The sequence below is a fragment of the Mesoplodon bidens genome (genome assembly GCF_964165515.1).
Source record: "Mesoplodon bidens genome assembly, chromosome: 17".
NCBI lineage: Eukaryota > Metazoa > Chordata > Mammalia > Artiodactyla > Ziphiidae > Mesoplodon > Mesoplodon bidens.
The window spans coordinates 77,636,167-77,657,027 of NC_138174.1; the positions used below are offsets into that span (position 1 = coordinate 77,636,167).

The 20,861-nt window shown below is 43.7% G+C and overlaps 1 protein-coding gene across 2 annotated transcripts; it reads right to left on the reverse strand.

The window, feature by feature from the left end:
• Positions 1–7,638: 7,638 nt before the first annotated feature.
• CHAMP1 (chromosome alignment maintaining phosphoprotein 1) lies at positions 7,639–16,986 on the reverse strand. 2 transcript variants are annotated; one of them, XM_081215097.1, is made up of 3 exons: positions 16,624–16,986; positions 13,798–13,921; positions 7,639–11,179 (listed from the first exon to the last, which is right to left on the reverse strand). In XM_081215097.1, exons 1-3 carry the CDS (start codon positions 16,927–16,929, stop codon positions 8,661–8,663), a joined length of 2,949 nt encoding a protein of 982 aa, XP_081071223.1. In that variant the 5' UTR covers positions 16,930–16,986; the 3' UTR covers positions 7,639–8,660. The 2 variants fall into 2 exon arrangements, with proteins under 2 accessions (XP_081071223.1, XP_081071224.1); XM_081215098.1 differs by lacking the exon at positions 16,624–16,986 and adding an exon at positions 12,057–12,288 and having other exon boundaries at positions 13,798–13,884.
• Positions 16,987–20,861: the final 3,875 nt, after the last annotated feature.

The following is a 20,861-nucleotide window of genomic DNA, read 5'->3' on the forward strand; positions in this document are numbered from 1 at the left end:
GTCAGAAACAACGTCTTGATCACTGGAGCCCCAGACCACGATGCGGGTCCACTGTAGACATTTTCAGGGTGGTGACAAGTTGGCTACACATAACTTAGATGTTCGATAGAATGAAATCCCCAAAGGACCTAACTCACTGCCAGGAAGAGGCGGGCCATAAAAGCCTAAACTTTCAATGCTAACTCAGTTTCCCTACCAGTGGTCAAGTTCGTGTTGGTATAATTCAAGCAGAGCATTAAGTAACAATGGCATCTAACATTTAGCAAGCACTCTACTGAGTGCACTGCGCATTTCATTCTGTCTTGTGCCAAAACCACCTTATGAGGTAGGTCTTACAAGACTGCCCCATTGTGTGTGTGAAGATACTAGGTCACCCAAGTTCTCACACACACACACATAAACACACACACAGAGTGATGGAGGCAGGTTCAAACGTAGGTTTGTCTGACTTCATAGCTCAAGGTCTCAAACAGTGTGCCCTTTATTCCCAGCATGAGAGGAAGTGTGTGCTTGGCAAGCATTAAAGCTGTAACATCCAGGAAGGCAGCTCCTTAGCTTTACTGGTGCCTTACCTCAGTTGTGGTGATGGCCAGGTGGTGGAAGTGCTTGCTTGGAGCGGGAGCCCGGCTTCCAGCCTCATACAGAACTCCGGGCAGGAGAGAAGTCATGGGCTCCTTCTGCAGCTCCACAAGCACAGTGTCCAAGGCCAGGTCGGTTTCTGTGCTGCTCCTTATTATTATTATTTTTTTCACCAGCAAGAGCAGGTGACCTTCACACTTGGGGCAGCCTGCTTGAATCAAAAAGTACCTTCTGCCACTCCCTTCATTGGTGCAAAGAAGACTGTTTGGAAGAGGTTTGGCTTTGCACTATGATGATTCGTTGGCCGTGCATAAAAGAACTCAGCAGACCAGTGTCAGGTTCCTGGTAACCTTTCATCTGCAGGTGTGTGAAAAACCCATTCATTCATTTATTCAATTAGTATTTATTAATTGCCTACCATGTGCCAGGCACTGGGGAATCAATTGATCCTGTCAGTTTCACCTGCCTCACCCTGGTTGGCTGTGTGACCCTTAGATGGTCATTCAGCAGAGCCAGTTCTGCCTGGCAGCAGAGAAAGAGCAAAGGATTCTGGGGGCCCAGGTTCGCCCTGCTGGTCCCTCCTATAAGGGGACTCGTGATTGGTCATCCAGTTCTTTCTTGCTGACGTGGAAAGCATCTGCCCCATTCACTAGGTGAGACATTGTGCTATTTGTTTTCCGTATGCCCTATAGCATATGGAGCATATACAATGTTTGTCTATATTTTTGTCCCTCATTTCCTGCATTTCTGTCTTCTTTTGAATTTAGTTGACTTTTTCTGTAATGAAATGTTTAAATTCCTTCTTAATTTGCTTTTGTTTATATTTGATAGCAATTTTCTTTGTGGTACCGTGAGGATTTACATGCTGAAATGCTTCCTCTAATTTGAATTTACAGCAGCTTAACTTCAATAACCCAGAAACTCTGCTCCTTTACAGCTCTATCCCCAGCCCTTTAGGCTATTGATGTCACAAGATTACATCCTTATACATTGTGTGCCCCAAACATAAACTAATAATTCTTTTAAATGCACTAGTCTCCTAAATTAAGCAGGAAACAAAATTTGGAGTTACAAAGTTATAGTAATATATAGTAATACGGGCTTCCCTGGTGGCGCAGTGGTTGAGAGTCCGCCTGCCGATGCAGGGGACACGGGTTCGTGCCCCGGTCTGGGAAGATCCCACATGCCGCAGAGCGGCTAGGCCCGTGAGCCATGGCTGCTGAGCCTGCGCATCCGGAGCCTGTGCTCTGCAAGGGGAGAGGCCACAACAGTGAGAGGCCCGCCTACCGCAAAAAAAAAAAAAAAAAAAAATATATATATATAGTAATACTAGTTTTACACTAATACTTTTTTCTTTAAATGTATTAGTCTCTTAAATTATGCAGAAAACAAAAAGTACAGTTACAAACCAATGTCATAATAATACTAGCTTCATAATTGCCCTAGTTTACCTTTACTAAGATTTTTATTTTTCTACACGGCTTCAAGGTACTGTCTAGCGGCCTTTCATTTCACCTGCAACACTCCCTGAGCGTTTCTTGTGGGGCAGGTCTAGTGGCCACAAACTCCCTCAGCTTTTGTTTATCTGGGAATGTCTTCGTTTCTCCTTCATGTTTGAAGGACAGTTTTGCTGAATATAGGATTCTTGGTTGACAGTATTTTTCTTTTAGCACAGGAAATATATCAACCCAGTGTCTTCTGGCCTTCAAAATTTTTGATGATAAATCTGCAGACAGTCTTATTGAGGATCCCTTGCATGTGATGAATCTCTCCTCTGTACTGCTTCCAAGATTTGCTCTTTATCTTTTGAAAGTTTGATTATAATGTCTCAGTGTGGTTCTCTCTGAGTTCATCTTACTTGGAGTTTGTTGAGCTTCTTGGAGGTTTATGGTCATGCATTTTATCAAATTTGGGAAGTTTTCAGCCATTATTTCTTCAGATATTCTTGCTGCCCTTTCTCTCTTCCCCCTCAATGCTTGTGTTGGTCTACTTGGTCATGTCCCACAAGTCCCTTAGGCTCTGCTCACTTCTCTTCGATCATTTTTCGTTCTGTTCCTCAGCCTCAGTAACGTCCATTGATCTGTCTTCAATTCACTGGTTCTTTCTTCCCCCTGCTCGTCTGCCTTGAATCCCTCTAGTGAAATTTTATTTCAGTTGTACTTTTCAGCTCCGGAATTTCTTTTTGGTACCTTTTTAGGTTTTCTATCTCTTTATGGATATTCACATTTTGTTCACACACCAGTTTCTTGACTTTCTCCCCATCTTCCTTAGTTCTTTGAGCATCTTTAAGACTGTGGGTTTTTTTGTTTGTTTGTTTGTTTGTTTGTTTTTTTGCAGTACGCGGGCCTCTCACTGTTGTGGCCTCTCCCGCTGCGGAGCACAGGCTCCGGACGCGCAGGCTCAGTGGCCATGGCTCACGGGCCCAGCCGCTCCGCGGCATGGGGGATCCCCCCGGACGGGGGCACGAACCCGTGTCCCCTGCATCGGCAGGCGGACTCTCAACCACTGCTCCACCAGGGAAGCCCAAGACTGTGGTTTTAAAGTCTTTGTCTAGTATATCTGCCATTACATCTTTTTTAGGGACAGAGTCTGTTGAGTTTTTTCCCTTTGCACAGGCCATACTTTCCTTTTTTTGTGTGTGCCTTGTGATTTTGTTGTTGTTGTTGAACACTGGACATTTGAATGTAATAATGTGTAACTCTGGAAATCAGATTCTCCCTCTTCCCCAGGGTTTGCTATGTTTATTATTTATGTACTTATTTGTTTTACTGTTGTAGGCTGTCTCTGTGCCAAGGATCAGCCTGAAGTGCAAATAATGTCTTTTTTTATGTCTCTTCTGAGCCTTCCCTTGGGCAGGTACAGTCACTTTCTAATTTTCCCTGTATATGCAGTAGTATTTAATGTCTGGGTCCCAAAAGGAGAAAAGCAAAAAATGAAGTGTGTCAGGGGCAGGGGGTGGGGGAGGGCGCTGGCCCTTTAAATCACCTGAAAGTCACTTCAGCGAGAGGTGGAGGTATTTACAAAAGGAATGGCTGCCTGCCTCTTTGTCTGCACCTCTGTGAGCAAAAGCAGCAACTAGAAATCAAAGCACAGATGCTCGGTATTTGCAAGACAGGGCCCTTTTTACCCACACTAGCTCCTGCAAGTTGTGTGCAAGATGTTTGCATGGCTCTGGGTAGGGAACAAGTAGCTGCTACTCTGTGAAAAGCCAAAATTGACCAAAATTAACCACAGTTTACTGTCCAGTTCTTCCCCTGGAAGTTGCAAGCCTTCAACAGACTCCAGAGTTCCAAAATAGTTATATCAGATGAATTCTCCCAGTGCAGTTGCTGTCTAGGTGGGGAGACAGATTCCTGGGGCTTCCTACTCCACCATCTTCCCAGAATCCTCTCTGCCCGATTGCTTTGGATTTACATGTTTCCTAGGTTGAGGCAATTTTAGAGGCTTCCTACTGGCCTCTCCCACAATAATAGCTCTCACCTCACAGGTCAGGGAACCAACGTGGGGATACTGCCAGTTCCTGAGTATGTCTACTGTAATTATGCGTCCTAGGACTGGAGAAATGACCACCGGATGGTTTGGGGATACTGGACCCACTGTGAGATGAACCTGAGCTGAAACTCCATTGATTATCTGACCTCCATAAGCCCCTACTCTGACTGGAGGGCCACAGTTATGCTTGGTGTCTCCTGGAATCAGTGTCAGTTCAGAACCAGTGTCCAGGCATTCCTGAAGGGTCTGATTAGTTCCTTTTCCCCAGTGCAGCCACCCTGGTAAATGGCCATCTGTACCTTTGGGGAAGGCTGGGGAAAAGGTTAACAGTATAAATTTTTGGCAGTGTACTGGGATTCTTGCTCAAGGGAACCCAGCCTCCCCTTCATTCAAGGTCTGTAAACTGGCTCAAGTCTGGGAAATGACTGAGGGGCCATGACTGTTTTTATGATTCAAGTTAGAATTTTGTTCACTTTACCTAGAACTCTTCCATTTATACAAATATAGTAAGAATTTAGTAGGCTTCCCATCCACTTAATCTAATCCTCCTTGTGGCCCATGGCAAACATTTACAAGAGATCAGTGGGTGTCAGAAGCAAAGTTAATTGAAAGTATGCTCAATCCAACTAAGCTGGTAGTTGATCAGGATCAAAGGGGTTGAAATGTCATATTTTATTCCAACAGCATTTTCAGTTTTAGGGTTGAATGTAGCATCCAGTGTGGGGTATTTGTAACAACAAATAGCATTCCCGTGTTGCATTAACGCTAAATTAGGTCCAAATCAGTCCTATAGGTTTTTTTTCTCCATTCATAAAATGAAAAAAGTAGTCTTGCAATAGTAGACTTGGAGGGTGGAGAGAACCGTGCCAGGCTTAGTAAGGGTAGGACTTTAACAGGAGGGACCGACCAAGTATCATGAGGTGGGGTGAGGTGGTTACTAAGGTGTGGTTCGACAATGGACGGCCTTAAGTAACTGTACCTTAAGGGGTAATTTTGTATAAAGAACGCAACACACAATCAGTATTGTGGAGACCTTATTTTGGTGTGTAAAGGGTGGGCTGGGGTTGGTACTGGAGGCCCCCGACTGTGGAGCAGTCCTACTGCACCACCCAGGAGGGCCTAGACCGGTGAGGCGGTGGCAACAGACATGTTGCCAAAGAAACCCAACCTGGCTTGCTATAGGCTGAGCAGAGGAATCACAACCCCTATTGTCAAGCTCGGGTGTGGAAGGCGGAATGGCCCCCAAGTACAAGAGTGCCAGAATCTGTGGGTGTGGTAGTTTTTATGTCAGAGATTTAAGGTTGCGAATGAGCTGACTTTAAAATACAGATCATCCTAGATTATCTAGGGGCCCAATGTAATCACACGGGTCCTTAAGTGTATGAGGGAAAGAGTCAGAGAAACACGTGATACCAGAAGCAGGGTCAGAGGTGCTACGTGCTAGCTCACAGATGCAGGAAGGGAATCATGCGGAGAGTGCAGCTGGCCTCTAGAAGCTGGAAAAGCGAAGGGAATGCATTTCCTTTTAGAGCCCCCAGGAAAGAATGCAGCCCTGCTCTCACCGTGACTTCAGCCCAGTGAACTTCGTAACTGTAAGAAAGCAGATCTGCATTGTTTCAAGCCACAAAATTTCATGCAATGTATAGCAGCAATAGGAAGTGAATGATCAAAACTACATGTGAACAGAAATAGCTAGACTGAGAAGGGAGACAATTTCCGGGGTTTTTAATCTAAGGGTTACGTCACGTTAAAGAGGCACCTTCTTCAGCTTGTGATGCTTGCAGATCAGATTTGATTAAGCATCAGTGTCTTCAACCAAGACAAAGCTATGGAATCTACACCGGTGTTAAAAACAAAAGCAGCATCTGCGACACACACATTACAATTCACGTACTCAGAGTCAAATTAATGAAAACTAAGTTGGCTACCTAAAATATAATGGCATCAAGACCATGAATGTTATGTAAGAATGGCACGGTAATTTTTATTCCCTTTCGTGTTATGTAAAATCACTGGACAGTTCATTAGAAAGTTGTAATTTCGTAGGCAAATAAGAAAATGAAAAGATACAGAGTGGGTCATATTGATTAGTGAGGGGTGCTATTGTATAGAAGGCGGAGTTACCACCGATTAGAAAGAACATAAACAGGTTCTAAAGTAAGGGCACAGCTAACTAACCCTTGACCTTAGAGGTAAAAGGAGAAAAAAGTGGGAAGCCACAACTGAGGTGAGCCAAGAACATCACGGTTTGGTCAACTAAAATCAAGGCCTTAATACCAAAACTACACACGCATCACCAGTGCTTACCCTAGCGTAATATCCTCTATCTTATAAAAATATTATTAAAAAACCAACATGAGATGGCAAGTCGTAGGATCTAGTTAGCTCCCTCTTGAGCAAAGATATAGGAAGGACTCTGTGAGAAGTCTGCACCAAAAAGTGTAAAGTCCTAAGAATCTGTTGCATGTTGTTACATGCTCAAACATGGTTGATTTGATTGCAGGCTTCAAAAGGCTTTCTGGGCACTGGAGGCCTGTTTTTCTACCCATAATTTTAATCAAGTCAGTACACAAGATGGATATAGCCAAGAGGTATATATACCTCTCCGACTTGCTGGCATCAAGCCTAGAAGCAAACTCCAGAACTGGAAGCTTGTTGTCAAGGTGCCCAGTATAAACCAACAATCCCATCAACCAGTACCTTTCCTGCCAGACTGTGCTCTCCAAAGAAGTGACAGGTCTGAAGCTCGTAAGATCTTCCCAGTATTATCTAAACATTGTATTCCCAATTGGCATCTGCATTTGGATGCCATGAATAAAGCACTCCTTGTTCAAGTGTCTGGGAACACCTTGATAAAAGCCAGTATCTCAACCCTGGCTATGTATCAGAGTCCTTACGGCACTAAATGCTTCCCATTGTTTAAATGAAGCACTCAGGATTGACCACCGCTGAGATTAAATGACCTTTAATAGGCTAATGTGGATTAATGAGAATTTTCATAGAGAGCCTAATGTAGCCAGGCCTCTGTACCCTTGGTTTCCACATTCGTGGATTCAACCAATCACAGATCAGAAATATTAGAAAAAAATTTCCAGGAAGTTCCAAAAAGCAAAACTTGAACTGGCCACTTGCTGGCAACTATTTATATAGCATTTATATTGTACTAGGCACTGTAATGTAGAGATGATTTGAAGCACGTGGGAGGACACGTGTCGGTTATATGCAAATACCACACGCTTTTATATAAGGGACTTGGGCATCCCTGGATTTGAAGCACATGGGAGGACATGTGTAGGTTATATGCAAATACTACAGGCTTTTATATAAGAGACTTGGGCATCCCTGCATTTTGGTACCTGCAGGGGGTCCTGGAACTGATTCCCTGTGGATACCAAGGGATGACTGTACAGTGTTTCCCTAAACCTACCTGACCACAGAACTCGGAGAAAACCGAGCTTAGAAAATGCTGCTCCAGGTATGAAAGTTAGTATGCTAAAAACAAGTGGAAATAGGAAAGAAAAATGGAATTTGGTATCACACAATGAAAGTTACACAAAAGAAAACACACATGAATATGTTGCTAACATGAAAGCCTTTGTTTTTAATTTGATTGATACACATTTGACAAAATATTTTAGAATAAAATAATCCATTAACAGGCACAAGGTATTTACAGTAACAACTGTGAAAAACATAAAACTGATGTACTCCTAAACAGTAATGTCTATTTATAAAATTTTTTGTTGTGAATCCGGAAGACTTTCAGTTCTGCTCATTACCCTGGTCTGAAGCCCCGACAGATGGTGCGGAAGGCCCAGGAGTAGGAGGTGCAACCCTAACACATTTGGCAAATAAGGATCATCTGTTGGTTTGAGCTCACAGGGAAGTGAAGGGCCAGATCTTGGGGTAAGGTCCAGGATGGAAGACTCTAAAGGAAACAACTAAAGACAAGGCCTAAAATCACACTCATGTTTCTCAGTTTCCTACAGGAGAAGGCTGCAAACTATTTTTTAAACGGACTCAATTTCCCCTCTTTTAGCAGAAAATCAGCAACCCTGAGACTCCAATCTTCCATCATATAAAAGTTAATAAACACCTAGAAGGGGTTCAAGATTTATAAATAATTTTATATGACCAAATAGAAACTTTAAAATAATTTTTGATGTGAAAATACTTGAGAACAAAATTTCCCAAAAATTTCACGCCTAATTCTTAAACATTCTAACAAATAATTTCCAATGTCTGAAATTAGTTGCACAGTAAGATACACTTTAACTAGATGTTTTAAATTGAGTACAACTTGCTCTTGATTGTTAAATGGAATGCCTACCTCTTCATATTATTCAAATATACTGAAATTAATTTTACCCATCTGGAATATACAATATGAATTTATTGACTTACACAACAACCACATAAACAAAGATCAAGAAAAAAATAACCAAATGCTTATGCTTTGTAACACTACTGAGACACAGTACACCATACATGTCAACATCTACTGATCCAACTAGGCTATTTAACTATACTTTCAACAGTGGGTTCAATAAAAAACTCTGTGGAGCATATATCCACACTGCATTTAAAAATCAAATTTGCTGCTCCTCCAGGGGAGCTTCCAGCGCTTCCATTAGCTTTTTATTTGCCTCTTCATTATGCCGGCTTTGACAATGAGTTAAATGTTTCTTAAAGCCTCTTGGAAAATTTGACTCAAAATTACAACGTGGACATTTAAGTAAACTTTGCCCATGAGCTGCTACATGATTTTTAAGGAGAGATTCCAAAAGGAAAGCCTTTCCACAAATTGTACATTTGTAAGGACTGTGGACATTATGCTTGTTAACCAAATGATGCAAAACAGCACCTTTTTTCATAGCACGACAGCAACAAATTTTGCAATAATACTTTCCTTTTCCACGCTTCATGTATTTTGCAATCTCTTCTTCAGAGATAAAAGCCTCTTTTTCTTCAGTAAACTGCAGGACATTTTTGGACTGCTCTGGACTAGTCATGTCTATTTTGTTCTCTTTACTAAAATCAACAGATTCCACATCAACCTGCTCTTGATCACTGCTCGATTCTTGGCCCTTACTATCCATCGCATCCAAATCTGTTTTTATATACTCACTGCTACTAAGCTCAGCATCCGAGTTCTCTTGGTTGTCTTTCTTGAGCTTCTTTGAGGAAGGAAATAAAGTGTCTTCTAAGAGTTTCTTAGGTGTAGCTAGTAGTTCTTCCTGAACCAAAACATCACACTTTTGATCGTCTATGGCATCTGCCTGTAGTTCATCACCAAGCTCAACTGCCTTCTGAGATTCTGAGAACACAGCAGCTTTGGGAAGTTCGGGGAAAAGGGCATGTTTCCGGGGCTCTGGAAAAAGAGCACGTTTTCGTGGTTCAGGAGAAGCAGGAGGGGCTGTTTTGGTAGGCTCAGAAAACAGGGCAGGTTTTCTAGGCTCAGCATCAATAGAGAGAACAGGCTTCCAGATATCAGAGGAAGCTTTAGGGGACTCAGATGGCCCAGAAGGACCTGGTTTCCGGGTCTCAGGGAAGACAGGTTTCTGAGGTTCAATAAAAAAGGAAGACTTCCAGAGATCAGGGGAACCAGCACGGGAACCTTTCTGGGACTCAGAAAAATCAAGTGAAGCAGGAGAAGTTTTCCGCTGCTCAGGGGAAAGCTTCCAAAGCTCTGGAGACCCTGAGGGTTTTCTGAGCTCTGGAGATCCCGCTGGACTACGGGTCTCTGGGGACAGTGGTGGGCCTGGTTTGCGAAGCTCAGGAGACAAGGGAGGTCCTGCTTTACGGAGCTCAGGAGACACTGGAGGAACTGTCTTCCAGTGTTCAGGTGACAAGGTGGGAGCTGTCTTTCGGAGTTCTGGTGGGCCAGACTTCCACGACTCAGGAGATGCGGGGGGAGATTTCCAGGAACCAGGTGAGACTGATGAAGACTTCCAGGACGCAGGGGACATGGATGGAGTTGGTTTCCAAGGTCCAGGTGATATAGAAGGAATTGGTTTCCAAGGTCCAGGAGACACAGATGGAGCAGGTTTAGCTGGCTTCCAAGGTCCTGATGATGCTGACGGACTGGATTTCCAAGACCTGGGGGACCCAGGTGGCCCTGGCTTCCAAGAACCTGGTGACACAGCTGGGGCTGGTCTCCGAGGCTCTGGGGACACAGCAGGGAATGGCTTCCAAGGTTCAGGAGACTCCGATGGGGACAGCTTCCTTGGCTCGGGGGAAACAGTCCGGACTGGCTTCCGAGACTCTGGAGACGCAGTTGGGGATGGTCCCCAAGGTTCAGGGGAGGCAGCCAGAACTGGTGACTCTGGAGATGAGGCTGAAGGTGGCCCCAATGTTTCTGGGAAATGGGAGTGTTTCTGGGGTTTGGGATTAGTAAGAGTTGCCTTCACTGGCTCAGGAGATACGGGAGCAAGTTTCTGTGGTTCTGGAGAAGGAACAGGGACTGGTTTCTGAGATTCAGACACAAGAGGGACTGGTTTTGGAAGTTCAGGAGAAGAAACAGGGGCAGGTTTTGGAGGCTCGGGAGAAGGAAGAGACGGTGTCTGTGGCTCAGGAGAAACAACAGGGCCCGGTTTCTCAGAGTCCAGGGAAGGAAGAGGAGTAGGTTGTGGTGATTCTGGAGACATAACTGGGCCACATTTCTGTGTTTCTATGGAAAGGGCAGGTATAGGTTTCAGGAGTTCTGCTGAATTAGAGGCCATTTTCTGGTGTCCAGGAACAGAAGGGCTCTTCCCAGGCTCTGCTTCTTTGTCTAACTGACTGTTTGGTCTCTCCTTCCGTTTCTCTGGGGCTGAATGTGCGGATGTGACGTGGTAGTATACATTGGAGTACGTCTTGCTGGTGAAGAAGCACTTATGGCAGTGAAACAGCTTTGCACCCCTCTGGTAAAATATCACTTTACCTAACCCAGCAGCATCCATTTCATCACAGAATTCTGGATGGATGGTACCCATGTGGATTTGTACATTTTCATAATCCGTGCCTCTGAAATTGCAGTGGTCACACTCCAAACGTGCCGATGGCTTATGAAGTTCCTGGAATACTTCCATTTCTCTAACATACACGATTATATTCTTTAAAAACAGTGCTGCAATAAAGTAGAAATAAATGATTTTCAGAGAACATAATTTTGAATAAAATGCTGTTTCTAGCCCATTCTAGACTTGTATAAGTCTAGAATGGCACATGCATTTATTAGATAATATCTCTATAAAGATTTTGAAGAGATGGGAAAAATAATAATTAATTTTCAACTGAGTCCCAGGAACTCTGCTATTTTTATATACATCATCTCATTTAACACTCCTAACAATATGACTCAAATATTACTTTCATTTACAGATGAAGAAACTAATGTTCAAAGAAATGACTTACCCAGGTTATAGGACTATCCGGGACCCAAGCTTCACTCTAGAATTACCTATTGCATGTGCCTTACACTTTGACTCTAAAACCGCGGATCAACAAGCTGTCAGTACGCACAGCTGAGTAAATATCAAAGCTAAAGCTAGGCTATTAAGGCAGAGCAAGGAACTTTAGGTCCATTTCAGAAAGCACTTGTTAAACTAAATCTAACATGAAAAGACAGCTTTAAAAAAAAGTCGACGTATCTTGTAATGTTTTATCCATCCTAATATACTTTTATCCATTCATTTAATAAATTATTTTGTGCCCCATGCTTTTCTAGGCGCTTGGGTTTAAAGGGGTGTCTTGCAATATGGTGCTTATATCAGTTGGGAAGATGAGAATGTGGAGGGCAACACAGAGAAGGCACTCAAGCAGAGATCTTGAACGATGTGATGGAGTTTGCCAGAAACGGCGATTCAGATGGAGGACCCCCTTGAGGCAACTTGCTTGCCAGAAAATAAGACTTTTAAACTTTTAAGCTAGCCTTGTTAAGGTGGTGAAAGTAACAGAAGCTCACAGTTAAAAACATACTCATTCATGCAGTACAAGGTACTCACAAAGTATCACTCCCCAGGGGTAGCCACTGTACTCATGTGTCACCGAAGAGAAGGTCTATGTTTACACATTCTACACAAATGAGATATTAAGCATGTTTTTTCTGCAACGAGCTTTCATTTAAGAAAGAGAAGGTGTCTGTGGCTCAGGAGAAACAACAGGGCCAGACTCCAGGGAAGTGAGAGGTACATGTTTTGGTGATTCTGGAAACAACTGGGCCAGGTTTCTGTGTTTCTATAGTAAGGGCAGATACAGGTCTCAGGAGTTCTGTTGAATTAGAAGGCATTTTCTAGGATATTTTTACATACAGAGTAAGCACTGAATTTCCTTTGAATGTGAGAGTATTTCTGAAAGGGAAATTCCTAGAAATGGATTACCTGGTTCAAAGGCTATTTGCAATTGAAACTGACATTTTACCAAACTCTCAAAAAGTTATAGTACTGGGCTTCCCTGGTGGCGCAGTGGTTGAGAGTCTGCCTGCCAATGCAGGGGACATGGGTTCAAGCCCTGGTCTGGGAAGATCCCACATGCCACGGAGCAACTAGCCCCGTGAGCCACAAATACTGAGCCTGCACGTCTGGAGCCTGTGCTCTGCAACGAGAGGCCGCGATAGTGAGAGGCCCGTGCACCGCGATGAGGAGTGGCCCCCACTTGCCGCAACTAGAGAAAGCCCTCACACAGAAACGAAGAGCCAACACAGCCATAAAGAAATGAATAAATAAATAAATAAAATAAAAAAATTAAAAAATATATAAAAAAAAAAAAAAAAAAAAAAAAGTTATAGTACTATTACACACCAACCAAGAGTGTTGATGTGAAGACTAATTCCCCAGCTCCCTCAGCATCAGAGTATCATTGAACTTCTAAGCCTTTCTACTTCTTAGGTGAAAACTGGTATCTCACTCGTGAGATATTTCCCCTTGCTTATCAGCCATGTGTATTTCTTTTTCTAGGATGTGCTTTGCCCATTTTTCCTAATTATTTGTAAATAGTCTTTGTATGTGAAAGAAGTCAGTCCTTTTATGGAAACTATCTTCTCACTTTATTATTTGTCTCGACTTTAATTATGATTTTTTTTTTACTACATACAATTGGTTTACATAAAAATTAAAAACTTAAAAGTGCTTCCCTTGTATGACTGTGTTTTAAGTTATGCCTTCCATTCCGTTATTTTTTTAATCACTCAATATTTTCCCTATGATAATGATAACTTCATTCTTTTCTTACATTTGTATCTTTAATCCTCTGGGATCCAGCCTATTTTTGACCCCAAATGGATAGTTCAGTCGTCTCAACATTGATTACACATGTAACCAATGACATGTAATGTTCTATTTGGCAATTACTAAGTTTTGTGTATGATGCTATTCTGGGCTCTATTCTATTCCCCACCAGCTCCATCTGGTATGCTCTTCTTAGCATGGGTATCCAACAACTGCTAAAACGGATTCTGTAACTAACATATTTAGCACATGTTCATGCATCATTATATATATGGGTGTGTGTGCTTTTATAGTTTTCCCTCAAGAACTCCAAGCACTTTTCAAAAAGGTACTCATCATAAAATATTCTCTTAAACGTTAGAAAGAAATGTTAAAAGCACACAAAAATACATGCAAAGCAATGCTGGTATAATACCGTTATTAAATGTTGTATATTTAATTTACAATATAAATCCAGGACAAGTACTTTTAGAATGGGGAAGAAATACAGACCAACATGCTTTTTCCCTAGTAGACTTACCAGCTGTCTTACTAGAAGTCTTAAAAGTGGTCTCTAAAGGGCAGGCAAGTCGACATGTCTTTTCGACTAAACCACAGAAGACAGTGTGTAGTGCATGAAAAGGGACAAAGATGAGCAGTTGAACCTGAAAAAAACAAAGGAAGGGGAATCAAAATTACTTCTCTGTGAAAATTTGTTTCCTCTGTAACAGAATTCTGCCAATTTCCCTCACTACCCTGCCCCTTCCAACAGCAAGAGGGGTCCAATCCAAAGCCCGGACACTAACTTTAATGAAACGACACCAAAGACTCCAGTAGATACTATCCACGACACCAGCCTTGTTGAATTTTATTTTAATGATCCACTATGGAATTAATGCCTGACCCTAACCCAACCAAACCCTTCTCAAACCCACCATCTAACTTCAGCTAACGTGACAAGCACTCAGAAGACTCCTGCCGTAACTACAGGCTATTTTGTCAATTAAAACTTCTTATAGTTGAGGAAACTCAAATCTAGACATTAATAACTTGCTCAAGGTTAGGCAGTCCGCGTCTGATGAAGGACCATAATAACGTTCTGCTATCTATCCAGGTTTTTTCTCAAATATCTTGACCAACCTAATACAGTGGAATTTAGTAAGATCCTGAAAAGCCAGTAAATGGGCCCAAATCAGACAGATGAAATTTATCAAACATTTAGAATCCAAATATCAATTGCAAAACATAGGACTATAGTGAACTGCACTGGGCAGGGTATCCCAGTGGATCACTGTCTCCAGCTCTGGGCAGGAAGGACACTTGAAGATCTTGAGTCCAAACAGTGGGAATATGCAAAAGAAAGCAAAGAGAATGGTAGGAAGTCTTTAAAAACATGTCATTTGTGAGCACAGACACTTAACTTCAAAAGAGGAAGAATTATGGATAATATGCAAGCTGTCCAAAAAAAAAGTGGAAGCCAGCAGGAAAAGAGATTTCAGCTCAACATGAAGTTTTACCAAGTACTCCAACATGGACTAGAGTGAGCTGCTTGGTCAGGCAGGAGCCTCCGTAACTGGGAGCCAATGATTAGTACAGGACCGGAAGGATCCTCAGAGGACTTCAGTCCAACCGCATCATTTTATAATTGAGAAAAGTGATGCTGAGGGAGAGAAGTGACTTGTTAAAGATCACAACAATCAGGTCAAAGAAAGCAACAGAAGACCCTGATTTCCTGACTCTGGATCTCTGCTGTAACAGTAATGATGTCTTCCCCATGGGGATGTTGCAGAATTGAGTTCAGAATTCAGCTGCTGGGCAGAGGCTAGAAACTGAGGTTACTTCCACCTTCCAGATTACAGCAATTTTTTCCTCTAAGTCTCAGAGTTCCTTAGCCTAATTATGAAAGTAACTCTACATTGTGCAGGTTAATAAAAAGTTCTCATCCTACATTTCACCTCTACAGACCACATATTGTGTCTAAAAAACATAAGCTTTAATCACGAGTGTTCTGCCAGTCCATCAGCCTGTATTTTTCAGTGAAGATCTACCATATGGTATCACACCTATTTCCATTTCCCATCCAGTTTCTTTCTTAACATCTAGCACCACTGGTCTTTTAAAACACTTTTGATGCACAGCTCTCCCATGTAAACTCAATATGCAGAGCACGTCTAAAGCTAATTTGCTCTATTAATATATACACAGTAGCACGGCTCTTCATCCTTAATGATTTTTAAAAAATTATTAAACTTTAGAGGCGTTTTAGGTTCAAAGAAAAACTGAACAGAAAGTTCTCTGTTCTCACATACCTCCTTTCCTCCCCATGCACATACTCTGTCCTATTATTAACACCCTGTATTAGTGCGGTAGATTTGTTACAACCGATAAACAAATAACATGTTACTGTTAACTAAAGCAGAAACTCTACACCCGTTCAACAATACCCTCTTTGAGTCGAATCATACAACACTTGCTCTTCTGTGTCTGGCTTATTTCACTTAGCACGTCTAAACTGAAGCATGTATCATAATTTTATTCTTTTTTACGGATAAGCAGCATTCCAACTTTTTTCCCGTTCACCTGCTGATGGTCATTTAGAGTGTCACCGCCTTTTGGCTGCTTCGAAGAAGGCTGCTCTGAACACTGGTGACCAAGTACCTGGGTCCCTGCTTTCAATTCTTTGGAGTTCACACCTAGGAGGGGAAGTGCTGGACGGACCATGTGGCAACCCATGTTGACACTTCTGAGGAACCACTAAACCGTTTTCCACAGCTGATGGCCGCTCCATTTTAATTCCCAGCCACCAGTGCAGGAGTGTTCCAATTTCTCCACGTCCGAACCAACACTCTGGGTGTGAAGCGGCATCTCGTTCTGGATTCCCTCTCCGTAACTCTGCCGTCTAAGAGCATCCTTTGATGTGCTGCCTGGCGATCTGCACATCTTCCCGGGAGAGACCCCCACTCAAGCCCTCTGCCCACTTTTACGCAGCTTTTTGTTGCTGGGTTATCAGATGCACACCACATTTCTCCCCCTCCGTGGGTTGCCCCGCCGACTTCTGAACAGCACTGATGACAAAGCCCACGCAGCCGAGGGCGGCAGAGAAAACTGCCTCCAGGACCGGACCCTCGCGGGGCCGGGTCCCGCCTTCCCAGTACGGTTTTAAACAAAACGTTTCGTGCCTCCACGGGATGACGCAGGGCCTCCCATCCCTAGTGCCGGCGGCCCTACCCCGCCCGCGGCCCTACCCCGCCCGCGGCCCTACCCCGCCCGCCGGCGCCAGCTGCCGGGCCCCTCCTCGGCGGCCGCCCCAGGCTTCCTCGGGACTGCGGCCCGGACGACGCCCCTCCCTGCCCGCCCCGCTTCTCACCGGTGGGCCGCGGGCGGCGTCCAGGCGGGGAAGGAGTGCGGGAGGCCGGGCTCGCGGTCCGAGGCGGCTCCGCGAGGTCCTGCGGCAAGGCGGCCTCCCGAATGGCGACGAGGCGCAGGCGCGAGCTCCGGGTGCGCGAACGTGCGCGCGGCCACAGAATGGGCCGGAGGGGGCTGACGGGAAGCGAGTTTGGCGCTGCGCGCCCTCCCGCGAAGACCAATCAGATCGCTGGTCGCGGAGCGCCGCTTTGTGGAGAGAGCGCTGGTCTGTTGAGCGGCCCGCCCCCCGCCCCCGGAAGTGACGCATGCTCCCACTCCGCCCCCCGGACGCGCCCGCCCCGGTTCCGCCCCAGAAGTTCCAGCGAGCAGGCGGGCCTCAGGGACTGTCTCCACTTCCCTGCACGGTGAGGGCTGGCAGGGTGGCTGCACTTGTCCCTCCCGCCGGGTCGCGGGTCCGAGCCGCGTCCTGGGACCACCCGGCCGCTCGGAGTTTGGGATTTGTTTCTGTCTTTGGCCGGGTTCTTTAAAGTTAACAGCTCCGTAGCGCTTAAGTGCACCGCCGAGACAGTGCTGCGTAGGGAGGAAAACGGCTGGCCGCCAGGTTCCCTGTGGGAGCCAACGGCATCCACTACCTCAGTTGCAGGCATCTCTGGTCTATGCCTGTGTTTTTTGTTTTATGCTCACTTTCACGCCAAATTTAAAACCTTGGATTCTTTTAATTTCTGGAAATAGTCTAACTTTAAATAGTATCTGGGGTGCTTTCTAGGAAATTTTCAGATTTTTGTTTTTGTAGCAAAATGATCCATACTTTTGACCGTTTTTTTTTTTTTTTTTTTCGGTACGCGGGCCTCTCACTGTTGTGGCCTCTCCCGTTGCGGAGCACAGGCTCCGGACGCGCAGGCTCAGTGGCCATGGCTCACGGGCCCAGCCGCTCCGCGGCATGTGGGATCTTCCCGGACCGGGACACGAACCCGCGTCCCCTGCATCGGCAGGCGGACTCTCAACCACTGCGCCACCAGGGAAGCCCTTGACCGGTTTTAATAGCTTTATTTAGTTATTTATTTTTGGCTGTGTTGGGTTTTTGTTGTTGTGCGCGGGCTTTCTCTAGTTGCTTCTCATTGCGGTGGCTTCTCTTGTTGCGGAGCATGGGCTCTAAGGTTCAGGCTCAATAGTTGTGGCTCGCGGGCTCTAGAGTGCAGGCTCAGTCGTTGTGGCGCACGGGCTTAGTTGCTCCACGGCATGTGGGATCTTCCTGGACCAGGGCTCGAACCCGTGTCCCCTGAACTGGCAGGCGGATTCTTAACCACTGCACCACCAGGGAAGCCCTAGATTTAATAGCTTTAAAAGAAGACCTTCCACATAATTAAAGGCTTTACAATTTTCAGTTATCTTTTACCTGAGCTGCGTGGACTCCTGGATGGAGGCACCGCCTGGGCTGAAGAGTACCTGCCCAGGTACACTGTAAACTCACTGCTGGGAGGGGAAAGGGAGGGGGAATGGGTGACGGGACCACAGGTAAACGAACACCATTCGTCTTTACCTAGGCAAACGCTTCCCATCCTCCAAGGCCCAACCCTGAAACGAACTCTTGTCTCCTAACTTATGAAAAAGTTCTGTGTCAAAAAATAAAAGTTGAAACCTCACTAGAAATACAGGCAAAGGACACAGGTTATTTAGAAAAGAAGAACATAAATGTCCAATAAACAAAAAAGTCTTCAGCTTTAATAATAAAAATGCAAATAAAAAGACGTTTAGAGCTGTAAATTTTAAATGTAGAAATGAGATCTTGTAAGATGAAGTTTTATATTTTAAGAACTTTTGAGATTGTTCTCTTGAATATGAAGCTATTGTGAAATTCAGCTTGGGAATAGGTGGAGTGCTGTTTTTCTTTTAAGTCTGTATTTTAAAAGTCTTTAATAAGTGTTGCTGTTTATGTCAGCGTTACCAAAATAACTTGCAACCCTGTATTGTTGTTGCAGCCTTTTATTGTTGTTACTTGTGAGGCCACCTCCTGAAAGGTAGTTTAATTTGTCATCCATATCACACAATTTCCAGTTAAAGAACTGGTTAGAGGCCAGAGACTGTTAGCAAGATATCAGTTTATTATTTCTGCCATTGATGAAGATCAGTTGGAGTGACGTGTCAGTGAAATATCAATGTGTAGATGTGTACCTGTTCCTTTAGTTCATCTGCAGAAAGGAGTCCCTTCCATCTAGAGGCAGCTGTGGGGTGTGGGGATACTGCTGGAGCTTCGGAGTTCTGGATTCCTTTCCTTTAAGAAGCCTCTGGGGCCTTTTTACCTTCTGTTATGAAATTCACCTTTAGAAACAAGGCTCATTGTGGCTGCAGGCTGTAGTTTGAACAAGTTCTTTACTTTGTTTTCTTCTCCTGTGTTAGAATGAGTTGATTATTCAAAATGAACTCTGAACAAGCCTCTAGCATAGGGCAACTTCTGGAAGCCAATATCTAGATTGTGATGGGACAGTAACTGCATCTTTTTCATTGATGTTTTCTTTATGAATAGACAACGACAACCAAAAATAACAAAACACCAAAAGACCTTCTGCCATTTGTTTGAATTGAAATTATGTAGACAAAGCTATTGTAGCTCTAGAATACGTAAATACTTCAAGATGAATAACACAAACGAACTCCCAATTATAGAAATTTTGGTATTTTAAAGCTTCTCAGAATAGTGCCCTAAACTTGAAAGTATGCAAAGAAAGCAGAAATAACTCTTACACAACCCACTAAAATGAGGACTTACAGGCTTTCAAACAAAATCTAGTTTAAGGCTCCTACTTAACACATACTTTTTAATAACTAATCTGGGTGTTTTCTCAACTTACACTAGATTCCAGGTGCCAAACTTGAAGAAGGGGATGAATGGGTGGAGGCAGGTGAACTAAAATTGCAGCCAGAAGTGACAACCTTAACAGCCTCTGGGGATGAGGACCCCAAAACACAACCAAAATGGCGTTGGGCTTTGTCATTTGTCATATTTGCGTAAAGGATAATGACATGGAGCCTCTGCACACACTGAAAACCTGCACAGAATCACGACTGCAAACCCAGCGCACACTGTCAAATGAAGTGGTCAGAACCAGACTGACTTTTCTGTCAGAAAAAAAGACAGTTTTTCAATTCAAACTAGTGCATTAATACATATCTGATGAATTATAAAAATGACTGAGACATAAATTAAGGAATGCTTCCTGTAAGAGAAATAATAAAAGCAGCCCAGATTATAATATAGATCTAATACAATTAACTTATCCACTTTAAGAGTGCTACAAACAAGACAGATAACTCTCTCTACTTAATTTATAATAATGCAAAATAATGTTAACTAAAACGGTGTTAGTATTTTAGTGAGGGGTACAGCTTTGGTGGATGTCAAGGTACTTTCACAGGGTCAAAACCTGACTCACACAGATACAAAGTGAACACATATCAGAGATTTATTAACTCAAGGGAATAAGAGAAGAATAAAGCTCATTCAAAAAGAATTCATAAGACTGAGAATATATAGCCATAGAAGAAAGAATGCTAGTTAGACACAAAAGTGGTTAATGTCCCACAGGGCAATAAACCTATAACCTTTGGCTTTGTCTTTCCTGTCGGACAGAAATCATTCACATCTCCACTATACAAAAATCTACATGTTAGTATACAACTTCATGTGTGTGGGTCCAAATCAAAAAGAGATCATAGATCAAACACTCAATAATCCTTACCCAGTCAGACGTGATGTAGAAAGCTGTGAAGTCACTCTTTTGCCTTAGTTCCAAGTTTTGGACAATTTTTTAAACAGCACAAATTAAATAAGAATCAATGTAAACATGAGAATCAAGTGCATTCATAGTTTTGATATGGTCATCAGGCTTTTCTCAATATAAAGCTTGGAAATAAGGCTGTATGATGCCTGTTCTTGGAAGGCTTTCATGTGCCCTGTGTGCCCGTTTGTAACAAGACTTTAACCAGTGCTATTAACGCTCTTTTTGCTCCCAGTGTGAGTGAGCTTGGCCTTGGAAGGCTGGGGCCTGCGTGGCTAATGCGACAGGTGGGAGCCAGCAGTGGCTCGAAGCGAATGGAAGGACATTGACTCGCATCCCCAAGGTGGTGGCCAAATCTGAGTTGTACCCCATAGGCTGGACTGAGACAACTTGGGCCTCCAGGGACTGATGCTGTAGTAGGATGTGAATTCTGGCGATGGGGGTCCTTCAGGAGGGGGCTGTT

Coding starts and splice junctions, on each gene's coding strand:
- CHAMP1 (XM_081215097.1), bottom strand. CDS start 16,929: ATGCGTCACTTCCGGGGGCGGGGGGCGGGCCGCTCAACAGACCAGCGC. Junction 13,922..16,623: donor ACGCCGCCCGCGGCCCACCG/GTGAGAAGCGGG, acceptor TGTTTTTTTCAG/GTTCAACTGCTCATCTTTGT. Junction 11,180..13,797: donor GACTTCTAGTAAGACAGCTG/GTAAGTCTACTA, acceptor ACTTTATTGCAG/CACTGTTTTTAAAGAATATA.